Below are 15,698 nucleotides of genomic sequence, written 5' to 3'. Positions count from 1 at the left end.
TTACATTACATTACATTGCAGCACCATGCCATAATGTTGTTTTCATCAATCTGACCATGTACTCCCTGCTCCGTAGACACCACTGGAACAAAAGCTGGAAAGTGATTTATGCAAGTTTATGCACTACACTAGACCACCTAATGTGTAATGTAAGTTGCAAGTGTTTGAACAGTTTTTTTATAGGCAGAAACAGAAAGTTCTATTTTTGTGTATTTTGTTTTGTGTATCAACAAAATAGATTGAAATTTGTGTCATTCATTAAAGAGGAACAAAAATCTTCTGAATTTTGGTCTGAGTTCCATGTTTCCAGAAATAACAATATGTACCCATCTATAGATATTGTATCGCCAGTGATATAGGTAAATTTGAGTCCTATGGAGCAACTGCCTTGAGATCTGACCTAAAGAAAACTGATTTTCTAAGTCTTTGATTATTAGGAGCTTGTAAACAATTGATTTCACAATACATTTTAATTGTGAACTTTTCCAAAAGATATACTTCACAAGTCACTTAAAACAGCAGAAGTATTTTTAATCTAAGACAGTTTGATTGATTGTGGTGGTATGTTAGTTGGCTTGGTATATCTGGATATCATATTAACATGCTTGGATAACCTAATCTTGTTATAATTAGAATTATTACCACTCAATTTCTAGCTGTGTTTCACTATGCTTGTACTTACTGCACTGAGATATATTGAAAAAGTACCACATCTAGCTGATTGCTTATATACACCAGTGGGCATGTGTAAGTGCTTGATAATTCAGATTTTGCCACAGGAGGGTTGGTGAGAAAATTGTGTATCATCAGTAGAAAACTCATTTACAATAACAGTATGTAAGGAAGGGAGAGGATGCAAATATGCAAAAATGACTAGATCATGCTCTAAATTGTTAAAACAGTTGGCTTTGCCGTGTTAACTGTTTCCCTAGACAGATTTGAGAGTTATTTATTTTATTAAAATAACATTTTAAATTTTAAATATATAGTTACCAAACTTATATTGGGTTATATGTTTCATTTATTAACACAAAGGATACTGGTAGTATTGATGAAGGGTATTTCTTGCTCAGAATGAATCAGGGTTCATAATATGCATGTTTGCATTTTAAGGACTTGTTAAACATGGAGATAAAACTTGAGAATTAGTCCTTAGCAATAATTTAAGAAACGTAATTGCCTTCCAGGTAGGATATGACTTTGGTGGTTTTAGTTTATCTTATTCATTATAATTTAGCAAAATTTTACTTTGTGCTTTCACTCTTGAATTTTCTGATGAAGCAAGACTGTATGAGAAACTGGATGTGCTATACAGCATTACTTATGATATCCTGTGTAATCTCCCATCTGGACATGGAATTAGAGAAATTTAAAAAAGATTTAATGTGTTTATACAATGCAGAACCTTTTTGCTACCTTATTAAACAGCCCAAACGTTCTTAGTTTAAGGGTTGTTCATGCACAATGTATTACAACTACCGAAAAATGGAGGTCTCTAACTTTGCAAGCCCCAGGAGCAGCAAGCCTTGTTATCCCCATCTTGTGCTTATTCCCAAGTCCATGTTGAACTTAGAAGGTGCATGCAAATTATCCTCATTCCATAAGCCCCAAATAAGTCCTTTGCCAAAGGGAAGGAAAAGCTTATTAGGCTTATTTGATTCTCTAGACAAGTATTTGAGTTTGTATAGCAATATATTCCTAATCATTTAGAGAAACAACCCCAGTCTTAACATATTTCTCCTGACTGTTAAGTAATGAACTCACAGGAAGGGAAGAAGAATGAAAACAACTTATTTATATTCTCCAATTCTGTTCCAGTGACTTTCAAACAAGTATCACATAACATTTCACATTTATTTTGAATATATTGCCTTTCAGAAATATAGTATGTATTTCTTCATATTTCCATTTAAAATAATTATTAGTTTATCATGAATTAACTTATGTTACTTCTGATTTACCCCTTCATTTATATGGAGTTCCATCTTGGTTGTGGCTCTTTGATGTCACTTCCATAGGCAAACTATGTCTTTTGCAAATAAAATCAAGTTTTCAAGAGTTTTGTTACATAGTGCTATGTTACATCCAATCCAAGTTACGTCTTCATAATTATAAATTCACTTACAATAAGCCACTAAAAAGTAGTGTCATCTTTTACAGTATATCATTAAGTATAGCCCCTCTATAACTCAACACCAAAAGGAAAAAAAATTTTTTTTCTATGCCAAGTGCTGATATACAAGAGAATTGTTTCTGTTCCATTATTGCTTGCTTTAAATCAAAAGCAAATAAAGTATGGGAATCTTCTTTGATCCATGTGATGACTATTATGACATCCAGCTTCACATATTTGAGGGAAAACTGCAAAGGATCAGTGCTGTAAGTGTCAAAGGAACCAGAAGAAAAACAATACTACAATGCAAGTTAAAATTTAAAATATTAAATAAACTTCTATACAGTTTGCCTGAACTAATGGAATGTTTGTAAGACTTCTAAGTACTTTAATTTCTTGTCACCTCAAGATTATTGAACTAAAACTTACACTTAAAACAGCTTATATTATTTATTTATTAAATCAATGTATATAGCTGCCTATCTTACTACAGGTGACTCTGGGCGGCATACAACAAAGCTAAAAACAGTAAAATACATTAAAAATATATAAAACAATAAAACAGAGAATAAAAGGAAGTTAAAAATAAGGGAGCCATCTCACTAATTCTCCTGTCCCTTGGAGTCCCGAGGCCTGCTGGCATAACCAAGTCTTAAGGGATCTCCGGAAGGTCAACAATGATGAGTCCAGCCTCACCTCAGGGGGGAGAAGATTCCACAGCACAGGCACGACAGCAGAAAAGGCCCGCCGTCTGGGGCCTGCCAAATGTATCTCCCTAGGAGATCGAACCCGTAACATGGCCTCTCTGCTGGATCTGGTAGGATGGGCAGATGAAATCGGGGAGAGGCAGTCCTGCAGATAGCCCAGCCCCATGCCATGAAGGGCTTTAAAGGTCAACACCAGCACCTTGAATTGGACCCAGAAACAAACTGGTAACCAATGCAGTTCACAAAGCAGAGGTGTAATGTGTGTTCTACTAGAAACACACACAACTGCTCGCGCCGCTGCATTTTGCAGCAGCTGAAGTTTCTGGATACTCTTCAATCGCAGCCCCACATAGAGTGCTTGGCAGTAGTCTAACCGGCAGGTGACCAGGGCAGGAGTGATCATGAGTAGGTCCCTCTGATCTAGGAATGGGCGCAACTGGTGCACAATACAAAGTTGTATGAAAGCCCTCCTAGCCACGACTGCTACCTGCTCTTTTTGGCAGGAATCGTGAGTCCAGGAGGACCCCCAGATTGTGCACAGGGTCTGTTTGGGGCAATGCAACCCCATCCAGTACCAAAGATGGTAAAATCCTAGAACCAGACGGGCTCGAAACCCACTTGGTCTTGCCAGGGTTCAGTTGAAGCCTGTTGTTCCCCGTCCAGATCCTCACAGCCTCCAGACACTGAAATAGGACGCCCACAGCATCACTTAAGTCGCCAGGGGCGGAGATGTACAATTATTTATCATCAGCATACTGATGATACCTTACCCCATGGTGACGGATGAGCTCACCTAGTGGTCTCATGTAGATGTTAAATAGGACAGGTGAGAGCACCGACCCCTGCGGCACCCCACATAGCAGGGAGCAGGAGTGGGATCTCTCCTCCCCAGTCACCACCGACGGGAACCGACCTTGGAGAAAGGAGGCAAACCAGTACAATAACGTGCCACCCACCCCCAATTCCATGAGTCGGTCCAGAAGGATACCATGGTCGATGGTATTGAAAGCCGCCGAGAGGTCAAGTAAGGCAAGGATGGATTCACAACCACCATCCTGCCCATGCCAGAGTTCATCCAAAAGCAGGACCAATGCTATTTCTGTACTGTACCCAGGTCTGAACCCTGACTGAAAAGGATCTAGATAATCTGCTACATCCAAGGTCCTTTGAAGCTGCTGCGCAACCATCTTCTCAATCACCTTCCCCAAAAAGGTGATGGCAAGATTTTAAGTTTAGGCATTATGGCTGTTGTCCTTTATCAGATATACGTGCTTACATTGAAAAAGATGAATGCAGGTAATCCTTGACTTATGACCGTTTGCTTAAAGATAGTTTGAAGGTATGACGGCACTGAAAAAAGTGACTTATGACCGGTTCTTGCACTTATGACTGTTGCAGTGTCCCCGCAGTCATGTGATCAAAATTCAGGTGCTTGGAAACTGGCATGTACTTATAGCGGTTGCTGCATCCTGGAGTCACATGATTGCCATTTGCAACCTTCCCAGGGGGCTTCCGACAAACAAAGCCAGTGGGGGAAGCCGGAATCACTTAATGACTATGTGTTTTACTTAACGACCATGGCAAAAAAGGTCATAAAATCGGGTGCAGCCCACTTAATGACCACATCGCATAGTGATGGAAATTCTGGTCCCAATTGTCATAAGTTGAGGACTACCTGTATATGTATTCATGTATATTTATTTGTCTATCCAGGCCAATGAAGTCCAAGATTCTAGTTCAGTATATACTATTTTAAATGTAACAAAATTAACAAGAAATATTGTTTAAAGCTAGAATAGGTTGTATGGTATATAAACATACATAGATGTAGGTAGTTCAGAAAATAAGACAGTCAATAGACATAAGCAGCAATGGAAATTTTTTACCTGTAGGTGTTCATACTCTAAGCATATGTCAAGAATTGAATATGACACCTTGAAAATAATATATGATCATTTGCAGGCAAGCATACAGTAGAAATCATTCTAGAGATGTAAACTAATGACATTTTTCTAAGTTCTATATTTTTCTTTTACTTTCACTTCATTGGTCAGTTTTAGCTTCCTACAGACATGGGCAACCTGATCTCCTGAGGATTTCACAGGCTGCCGGTGGATCAAAGTGGTCTCTCAAACATAGTCCAGACAGAAAACGAAGAGGTAAAATACATTGATTGTTATTTAATTCAGTTTTTACCCAAGTTTGTTAAGAAATGCAAGATGTAAAATAAAAATGGATAGAATATAAGATTTTTCAATTAAACAGTAGATTTTTATTTTGTCAAATCCTTAAGGCAAGTCCTAGTTAAAGAAAAATAAGATTTATAATGCAAAAACTACAAAAGCAAAGGGGTTTCTCTTGATTCAAGAATTTTGATGGATCATCTGTCTGTAATTAGACCAGCTTTTTGGCCAAATATTACCTCACTTCTTCACAGCTCCAGATGTTGTAGCGCTTGTTCTGTTGTGTATGGTTAAGATATATGCAATCCATGCCTGAATGTCTCTTTGAACCCCTGTTCTACAGTAAAAGAACTAAAATGACTATATTATTACTACCACCTTTTCTGTACTATGTAATTGAAATGTATGTCGTGTGGTCTGCTAGATCATGAATAAAATGAAAAAAAATGATACAGTCATGCTCAGAGTACTAATAGACTGTAATAGATGGACATGCGGGTGAATGTGCAACCATGTATGGGAGTTTGATGGCCAGTTAAGTATAATATATATGGTAATCAAAAGTGGTAAGTTGGTTGTGTTGTCATTCTTCTCAAGAGTCAGTATGATGGAAAAATGTAATACAGAGGAAACTTATGATTGGAGTCTTAGTTTGCTTTTCCACAAAAAATAATTAACATGTCTAGTGATATTGACTTTTTAGGTTAGATATCTAAAGGATTGTGAAGTGCTAAAAAAGTGCTAGGCCATCCTTTCTGGTTTTCTAGTATTTTCAGCATCCCTGAAGATAGCCACAGAATCAGGATTTTGTTCATTAAACATAACAATAAAATAAGGACTGAACCCCCTAAAAAAGTCTGGTGGAAGGGATTTTTAGATAACAATTCCAAGAACAGATAATTACAGATGTTGCCTTTTTTTGAATATTGAGGAATTTTAAATCTAAGAAAGGCAGGAGTTATCTCTATGGAGAAGGCAACCCAGAGCACTGAGTTTGATAGCTTTTCCCTGTTCCATCCCTAGATACCATCCAGCCTATCAGGATTAGGCTTTCACCCCACTGTACAATAAATAAAATGAGTTTCAGACCATGCTGACATTTGTGTTTCTGTTTAAACCAATGTGAATGCAGCTGTTCTTCACACCTGCCATCTGAACGTTAAAAGCAATGGAAGTGGACACAGCTGAACTACTGTTATCTAAGAAGAGATACCATTGGTCTTCCTCTTGTTGAAAGACCTTATAGTATCAGCCTTACATAAGATTTAATTGTATTCTAAAAGACAGTAAACTTCTCTATGTCTGTAAATAATAGTAATCCCAAAATATATGATGGCATTTACCTTTTGACAGCTGTGCAGTTCTGCACATGACTTGCCTTTTTGTGATTAACTCATTTAAGTTAATAATTTGTCTTTACCTTTAAAAATTTAATATTGTCTTAATATAATACAAACCTATTTAATTCTGAATTTAAAAATCACATTGTCAAAATGTAAAATACTTGAATACCTCTTTTTTGTTGTTCTTGTTCGGAGATTTAGAAGACATGCTTCTATTGAGTATATTGTATATCTTAATCAAAGGGCCTTTGTCCTTTTTGTGCCTGTACAACTTCCATTCAAGTAACCGAAATTTAAACTTGTTGGTGGAAAGTCACAATTTGACCTCATGCCTTTGTAGTGGGCTATAAATGGTCTTTGATAGAGTCTTGGTCTGTTGATCTACAAAGGAGTTTTTGACTGATTCAGCTGATGATTATCCTGCAGGGCTAAATGGATTAATTATGTGTTCATAGTTATTGCTTATTTGTACTTAGGGTTTTATCACAAAGTGTAATTATTTTAAGTTAGCAGAAATAACGTTAAAAGTGTGTTTGAAACGGACACTTTGAATACACCCACGTATGCACGTAAGCTTCAAGAATAGAAAGCCCTTATCCTTAAGCCAATGGGCCAAAAGAGATCTTAGCTCACTTGTTATATAGCCTTTTACAGAGTGATGATCTCTTTGTTAATTTTATCCTTTCCTTTTCTTTTTCAGTAATTTTCTTGTCTGTCATTGTGGGTTGTGTTAATCACGGATGATAGTTTCTAAGAGACACAGACAATGCTTAGCTCATTCACATTTTTTAAGGAAAGGCCTGGCTACATAAGCAGTTTTGATTTGCTGCCAAAGAACTATTGAGTCAGAAATCACCAAAATTCAGAGCTACTATTGAAAGCATGCAGAACTTTTACTACGCTACTACTGAAAGCATGTAGAGAGTAATTACGTATATGTATTTCTATAGAATGAAACAATGCAGGACTTTGAGGGGAAAGTGACTAACCAGGAAGGGGACCTTGGTGGCATGGTAGATAGCTCAGCAAAAACTGTTGGCCCTGTGCATGAATTTCTTGCTAGGAATCATCTAGAACGGTGTTTCTCAACCTTGGGAACTTTAAGAAGTGTGGGCTTCAACTTCCAGAATTCCCCAGGCAGCCATGCAGGCTGGGAAATTCTGGGCGTTGAAGTCTACACATCTTAAAGTTCCCAAGATTGAGAAACACTGATCTAGAAAATAAAACTGGCAACACAGTCATGCACTTAAACGAATTTCAGGTTTAACTACACTTGGACTAATGTTTGGGTCAATAATATTGTTGATCTGAAAAAAGTACTGAAAAGAACAATCAATGATTTGGGAATCAAAAAAGTTGTCCTACAAGAAAAGACTGTATGTCTTTGTTTTAGTTGATTTGGAATACATGGGAGTGCTCCCATAGCACATATCTATAATTCTTTAAAGCAGCTGTGTGTTTTTTCCCGGACTTGCATGGTTGCAACCCCATGCTTGGAAGCATATTTTTGAATACAACCTACTGTATAGCTGTGATAGAGCAATGTACCTTAAATATCAATCTGCTAGGGAAGAAAAGTAGAAGGGGTGTTCTGGATATATCTGATTGGCCACTCTGTGATAGAATGCTAGACTAGATAACCTTAGACTTGATCCAACACAGCTCCTACTTGTTAGGCCTCACATTGCCTATTGCCTGCTCCATGGGATTAAAAAAAATGCAGCCTGTTTGTCCCACACCATTCCTCATATCATTATGACTTAAATATTTTGTTAACTGGTTTTGAGTTGATTTATCTACTAATATCTTCATCCTATCTATATGTGTACATGGGATGTCAGTGTTTGTAAATGCCAATGTGTTTATGTGTAAGTGTGTAAGTGAAAGCTACTCATTATTTTAAATATCAAAATGACATATTTGATATAACTCATAATAATACTGTGTCAAAATTGGTGGATACTTTTATATCTTAAAACCCTTGGTCTTTATAGCTGAACTGGAATTACATAATTTACTTGATGCAGACTTGATAATGTTACTGATAATGTTACCTCAGTGAAAAATCATATGCCTATAGCTTATAGTAGAACTTTTATCTGAAGTAGTTATTCCAGTATAGTGGTATAATACATCAGTTATGTGTAATTGTTGTACCAACAGTGTATCTCGTACGTCACCTGCACATGCATACCTGTATGCAAGATCAAATGCTCCAGTATTAAAAATGCTTGTTACATATTAAACTACAAATGATGATTGTTTGGGTTCAATCAAAACCTAGATTTCAAAATGGAACCCAGTTATTTGATTTATTAAAAAAATAAACTTGAGTCCAAAATTTTTCAGCTTTATTACATGTCCACCAAAGATGATAGAAAGTTCCTTCTTGTTCACATTTCCAACACATATTTGAAGTCCCTTTATACATTTTTGATAATCTTTCTGGTGACAAATACCATCAGTACCTCATTTTATAGAAATTCTCCTTCAAGTTATAACTCAGTGCAAATTTTTACCCTTTCAGTTTCCCATTGTTCCATTTGTATGTTATATCCAAAACTTCTAGCCCATTTTATCATACAATCTTTAACTTGTTCATCTTCTGTTTCAAATCTCAGCAAAAGCTTATGCATTTTAGCAATAGGATGTTCATTGTTAGTGCACAATTCAGTTTCAAAAATAGTTTTATTTTGTTCAAAACCATATGACTTTTTATTAACTTTAAATCTTTCTACAAGTTGTACATATGAAAACCATTGACATACATGCCCTTCTTTGTCTTTGAGAAACTCTGGTTTTGGTGTGTTTCTCCAGAGGTCCACTGTGCTGCAAATGATGGCATCATAGCAGTAGGACTACTCTATCAGACAACCACTAGGTGGCAGTAAAAGGTGCAGAAAATCCCTACTTTGCTGCCATCTAGCAGTCATCCATTTTTCCAACATATTTGGTAGTTCTACAAAATTATGTAAAATGGCATGATAGGGAGGGAAGTGAGGTGCAATGATGGATTCAGTGACTAATATATCTGCCCTCAAATCACAGTGACCCTTGTGATGAGACCTACGTTAGTTGTCTCAGTCATAGTCTTGGAGCACACAGAAGTCTTGCAGTTGAGAAAGATCTTTAGATTTCAAAAAAATCTTTAGATTTTATTTGCTTCATATCACTGTTACATCCTCTCTCATCCTAAGCAACTTTTTCATTTATTACAGTATGTATGTAAATATATATTTGTAACTTTTCTATTTAATTTTCTAAAAGGATTTAGTGAATAACATGTATAGCTGTTACTAGAATTTCCAGACTAAATTCTTATAGTATGGCATACTAGATTACTTTAAAATGTTTTCTGTATTAGAAGCATTTTTCTCCTCAATTTCAAATGTGCTGTGTTTCTAATATATTATCCAATTAAAAATAGTTGCACTATTATATACAGCTTCTTTGTATCAGATAAATCATTTATAAAGCTGACAGAATTAAGTCTGGTAATAGCTGTTTTACCATGACTTAACAACTGAACAACAAAAATAGCTGTTTTAGATTTCTGATTAGTTAAATAAAGCTTCATATAAATTAGAAGAATTATACAAAAGTTTGTAGTTGATGTTAATTGACTGATTATTTAACTCAATTTACTATGTTATGCTTTTATTTATAAATAACTTCATTAGAATTACAGGCTGTAACTCAAGGAGGAACAATGTTGTTGAACTGCAAATCTCAGCATGGCCAGTGATGATGGCATTGCAGTTGAACAACACTTGGAAGATGGTATATTGCCCGTCTTACTCTGTACTAATCCACATGTGCATTGCTGTCTTGAATAATATCTCCATCCTACATATCTCAGTTCATGAATATGCTCTATAAAACTTAGTGAAGCTGGGATTTTTATTTATTTATAGAACTTATATGGCCACCTATCTACACCGTGATCCTAGGCAATCTTCAGCAATAAGTAAAAACAGTAACATAAAACACATTGTATCTTTCCCACCAAGGGACGAGAATCACCCATACTGTTGACCCCCAACTCAGCCCCATCCTAGCCTAATGCTTGGGGGAAGAACCAAATCTTCACGGTCTTCTGAAGTTCCTGAATCTCAGATGTGAGGCTATTCCAAAGGACCAGGGCAGCTATAGAGACATAGAGTAGGTGTGCCTCTGAGGTCCCAGTAGGTAACAACATTTAAGGAAAGGGACCTGGAGTGCACCCACCCTATCTAACCTAGTGGGACAGGCAGATGGTCCCACAAAAAACCTGGCTGTATGCCATGTAGGGCTTTAAAGGTGATATTGCACCAGAAACCGGAAGCCAGTATAGCTCAGACAACAGTAGTATAACACAAGCGAACTGTGGTGTACCCAGAATTGTGCATGCCATGGCATTCCGAGCCATTTGCAGCTTCTGGATAGTCTTCAAGGGCAGCCCCATGTAGAGTGATGGGTCATATATTTTGCTGCCTAAACAACAACATGACATTTTGAAATTCCTCAGATTCCAACTCACTTAATCTTTATTCAACACTGGTGACAAGAAAGCATCCTGGGAAACCAGGCTGAATCGGAAGGCATAAGGCAAACTACATATCACACACAATTCTGTTCTCTAGCGTTTTGTCACTGCACGATGCTGCTCTACTACATAAGTTATGTCATTCTCTTTAACCACTTAGGTACGTGTTCTTTCACAGTTGTTTGCTTTTTCTAGGAAACAGCCTATGCTGAAGCTTCACCCAGTGTTTGAGACCTTTTCTTTGTTTGCTTTCAGATGGGCATGTTCAGATCCCACGATGGAGAATACTTTTTAGAACCTTTGATGGGAGCAGATGAAGAGGAATATGAAGAAGAATACAACAAATTACATCTTATATATAAACATGAAGACTTGAGGAAAGATTATTTTCAGAATTCCTATATGCCTTGTGAAACGTCAGGTATAGCTAAACTCTAAACCTTGTTGTACAGTGTGTGTATGCATTAAAATGATATTAGAAAGTTTTGATATTATTCTATGCTAATATTACAGATATCTTCCTAAATATTTGCTGATGCTGCCTGTTACTCCTTATGCTGATACTGAGACATAAGATGCAACAAGCGATGGCTGTAGGTTAATTTTATTGTTAAGGCTCACATATCTCAACTAGATTGTTTTGAAACTTGGTTTGTTAATTAAGCCACAGTTGGTGTGTTCATACAGTATGTTTAGCTATATATATAGGAAAGATTTTTTTTTAGGTTATGTCATTTGATTTTTGTGATATATGTAATCCCAGTGTTATGAAGAAATTTAGGAGCAGATATATTGAATTTATTTTATTCTGAAACAAGGCAAAGTAATCAGGTTTTCACTGGAGAATTAATAAAGTAGAATACTGAGCAATCCAAGTATAAAATTAATACCAAATGAAGTACAGCACAATTGTATTAAAAATTAATAAGAAAAGAGACATTGGAAATTGATTTTTTGTAAACCTAAATAATCGTACATCATAATTCCCTAAGTCAGTCAATTAATATTTCATACTCACATCCCTATGCTTTTGGATACTTAGCTCAAAGCAAGCAAGAAATGGATGTAAGAGATGAGCTTGTGTTGAAGCTGTTTCATTGTTATAGGTGAAATCTTCTAATCCTTTTCATAGACTGAAGGCTTAAATACAAAATAAAAACAGAAAATACTACGGCATAATCTAAAAATATATACAGTAGAAAGAAGGCTGGGATTAGGTTGGCATCACCACCATGGCTATAAAATATCAAGTTGCTTTCTTTCTTTGCAAACTATCTCTCCTTTCACTATGTCCATACGCTGCTTCATACTTTGCCTTTTGTTCTTTGTATAGCCTCTTTTTTGAGGATCCAATAAACAGGCACAGTCAGCCCTTCAGGGTAGACCAGACTAGGAAACCAAAGTCATGAATGCTAATACTATTTTTATTATAAGGTTACAGTAACAGAATCTTGCAAATCTGAATGCCTTCCCTATTGCCTCAGCTGCTGGATTCCATTGCTGGGTTGATGCTTGTGGATTTTAATTAGCTACCTGGTGGCATAGAGTCTGGAGTGGCTCAGGGGGTTTCCCTGAGGATCTGGTGGGTGGTTCAGCTGAGGCCTTAATCACTGCCTGGAATGGGTGGGGTAGCCTGGCCTTGAACTACATTGCCCCTATGCAATCTCTCCCTGCGTGCCTTTCCTGGGGTGCACCTTGGTTTTCTGAAGACCTCTGGGAGATGAAGTGCCAGAAGAGATGCTTGGAGCACTGTTGGAGGAAGTCCTGGAGCGAAACTGACCACATGAGTAAGAGGCCATATTAGGGACCACCTTGTGATGATAAGGGTGGTGAAATGTCAATATTACTCCACCCTTATTGTGTCTGCCAATAGCCATCTAGCAGCAGTACCTGGGCTGCCCTTGAAGACCATTCAGAAAATTCATTTGGTTCAGAGTGTGGTGGCATGAGTAGTGATGGGCTTGCCATGGCATGGCCATGTGGCATCTTTGCTTCACGAGCTGCAAAGTTGCCAGTGTGCTCCTGGATTTGATTGAAGGTGCTGGTTATTACCTATGAAGCACTATATAGCATAAGGCCCAATGATTTGAGAGACCACTTGTCTCTCCTGTAGTTTCTGCCTGTCCAGTATGCTCCAGCAGGATGGGCACATTCCAGCTCCCCTCGATTATTCAGTGCCATCTTTCGGGACTCAGGAAACACACTTCTCTGTACAGGGGCCTGCCTTCTGGAATGAAGTCCATATGGCTCCCACCCTGGTGGCATTCTGGAAAGCCTTGAAAAGCTGTCTGTTCTCCCAGCCCTTGGGATAAGATGGATGGGACTCCCCCATTTAAGATGTTCTGTGTTTTGATATGTTGTTTGGATTGCCATCTTCCAATTACTTTGTAGCTCTTTTTGTAATATATTTTGGGTTTTTTTGGATTGCTGTTTATTTTTGTAAGCCATTCAGAGTTTGTTGGAGTTGCGCAGCATCGAAATCAAATCAATCAATCAATCAATCAATCAATAAAAATAGTTGTCTTCAGAAAGCATTACCTGCAGATCTCAATAGTAGGACATGTTCAAAACAAAACAGTCCCTTATTGCAACATCATCTAAAACTTTCTTAACTTTAATCTTTCAAGCCCAGTTTCTTATTTACCAAGACCATCTCCATCTTTTTGGGTTTCAGCTTCAGATTATTTTTGTGTGCTTCATTGTGAAGCCGCAGTGGGGCTTGATCAACAGTTTACTTTCAGTGTCCCAAAAAGAATTCCAGATGATCTCTGCCATTTGTTTCATGTAGAAGTTGAACCATTTGGTGGACAAGATGGAACTCTGTGAAACAGTATAGATAGAAATGCCAAATAGTAATCCCCAGAATCACCTTCTGAATATGGCTGACTGAAATGACCTGAAGAATTGCAAAACATCCCAGAATGCAATCTTACTAAGCAATTGAGAAGAATATTATAATCAGCATTGAATGCTGCTGAGAGGTACAGGAAAGCTAGCAGCATTGCATTTTTGCTTGATGCAAAATACCTATAATTATTTAAACAAGCCAATAAAATATGCGTTTCTTATTTTAAGTCTGGCAGTTTCTAAATATTTGAACAATGATACAAAATTACCCATTAATATGTGCATCTTGTTTGGCCAGGATGTATGGTTTTCTTGAATGCTAAATAGCAGTGTTTCAAAGTTCTGATGTTGTTTATATGAATTCCTACTGAATTATAAACTAAGTGTCTTCTCCCAAAAGATGTGAACTGAAACGATAAGATATGCCTCAACTGCAGTCCTTAGAACATTATATGTCTAATCAGGCTTGTTTCATAGAGGCTTTTGGAAGTGATGTAGTGTTTGTGAGTCCTGGCTCAGAATAGATTTGACAATAAACTGAACCTTATGGCATTTTCCTTTTCCATGTAAAGTTTGAGTTTTCCCAACTACTTTCCTTCCCATAAATCATGTGGCCCTAAGCCATTTTTTCCTGTCTGTGACTTCTGTGGCCTCCTTTGAAATCACTGACAATTGGAGGTGTGGTTTCCTGCTGTTTTGAGACGGGAAAGAGATGAATGGTAGTGTAAGCCTAAAATAGGCTTAAAATGCCTTTTAAGAAGATAGTCTTCAAAATAACACTTTACAAATTACAAAAACTGAAACAAAAATCTCAGTGCCTGCATCACTTGCTGCATCATCACCCCATTGTGGCCTTTGGGATTCTCCCAAATGGTAAGTGTGGACTCCAGCCACACAAAAGTTTGTCTATCGCACCCTGAAATAAATGGTTCTATCTATTATCCTCAGAAATACAGTTTTCATAGGAAAGGGACATCTACTAAATCCTCTATCTGCCATTTTTAATGATAAAAGTAGATGAGACTAGCCTATAATATGTTGTCATTTGCCACATAATGCAACAAAACCTTAGTATAGAAGACTGTACATTGGATACAGTGGATAAGATTTCATTCCCATTTAAAGGACTGATGTATAATAAATCAAAAGTTTCACTGTTAAATAGTTTGCTCATTAAATTGAAGTGTTACTGTAAATGATGCCATTTACATCAATTATATAATTATGCAACTAACAAAAAGACAATTTTTGTGAATGCAGTTTTTACTCAGATACTTCCTCTCCAAATAGTTTATTAAATCAAGGTTATACTGTAGTATATCTTCAACAATACAGCTACAACTAGTTTATATAACAACATTCACTGTGCTGCTCCACTTTTCTGTCACCAGATGGGCCCATTGATACTGACCTCTACTTATCATCAAGGCTTTAAATTAATACTTTTTGGTAAGATAGACAAGGTATAGATTAGATTCCCATAAATACCCATGCTTGTGCAACCTACTGCATCTTGCGCTAATGTTAAGGACATTATCAGTGAATTTTGGCACATTTCAGTCTGTTTATACCAAGGATGCTTATACCATTCTGTGCAAACTATATAATCTAGAGGCTGTCTTTACAGCCAGCATACTGTTGCCTGCATCCCACCAATTATGAGGTACCTGTGTTGTACTGACACAACTGCAGGAGGTTGCTGTGAATCTCTAAGAAAAAAAATGTTGTGGAAAATATTTTATAAGCTGCATACACTTAGAAAAGCATACAAGTTACTGGATCAGAGTGAGGCCTGTTTGAGGCTATTTACTTTCTCTGCATAGGTGTTGCTATGTTGTCTGGTTTTTTAAGTAGGAGGATTTTGGAATGATACTATTTAAAAATTATTAAGCGTGAGTACAAGTTTTTATACATACCAAGTTTTGGAGTTGATTTATACTGAAACTGATGAAACTGTAGTACAGAAATCCATCAACATGT

General features: G+C 36.9%; 1 protein-coding gene across 1 annotated transcript in view; it reads left to right on the top strand.

Moving 5' to 3' along the window:
- The window catches only part of ADAMTS20 (ADAM metallopeptidase with thrombospondin type 1 motif 20), an 82,077-nt gene that overhangs the window by 3,842 nt on the left and 62,537 nt on the right, over positions 1-15,698 (top strand). The window contains exon 3 of the mRNA XM_088141750.1: positions 11,127-11,292. Within this exon, the coding sequence (XP_087997876.1) occupies positions 11,127-11,292 (166 nt within the window). The remainder of the gene's footprint in view (positions 1-11,126; positions 11,293-15,698) is intronic.

This window comes from Python bivittatus, unplaced genomic scaffold (genome assembly GCF_059951505.1).
Source record: "Python bivittatus isolate LINGU-HERP-01145 unplaced genomic scaffold, Pbiv_v1 ctg000330_np1212, whole genome shotgun sequence".
Taxonomy (NCBI): domain Eukaryota; kingdom Metazoa; phylum Chordata; class Lepidosauria; order Squamata; family Pythonidae; genus Python; species Python bivittatus.
Note: the sequence above shows the minus strand (reverse complement) of the source record. Positions and strands in the feature narration are given on the sequence as shown.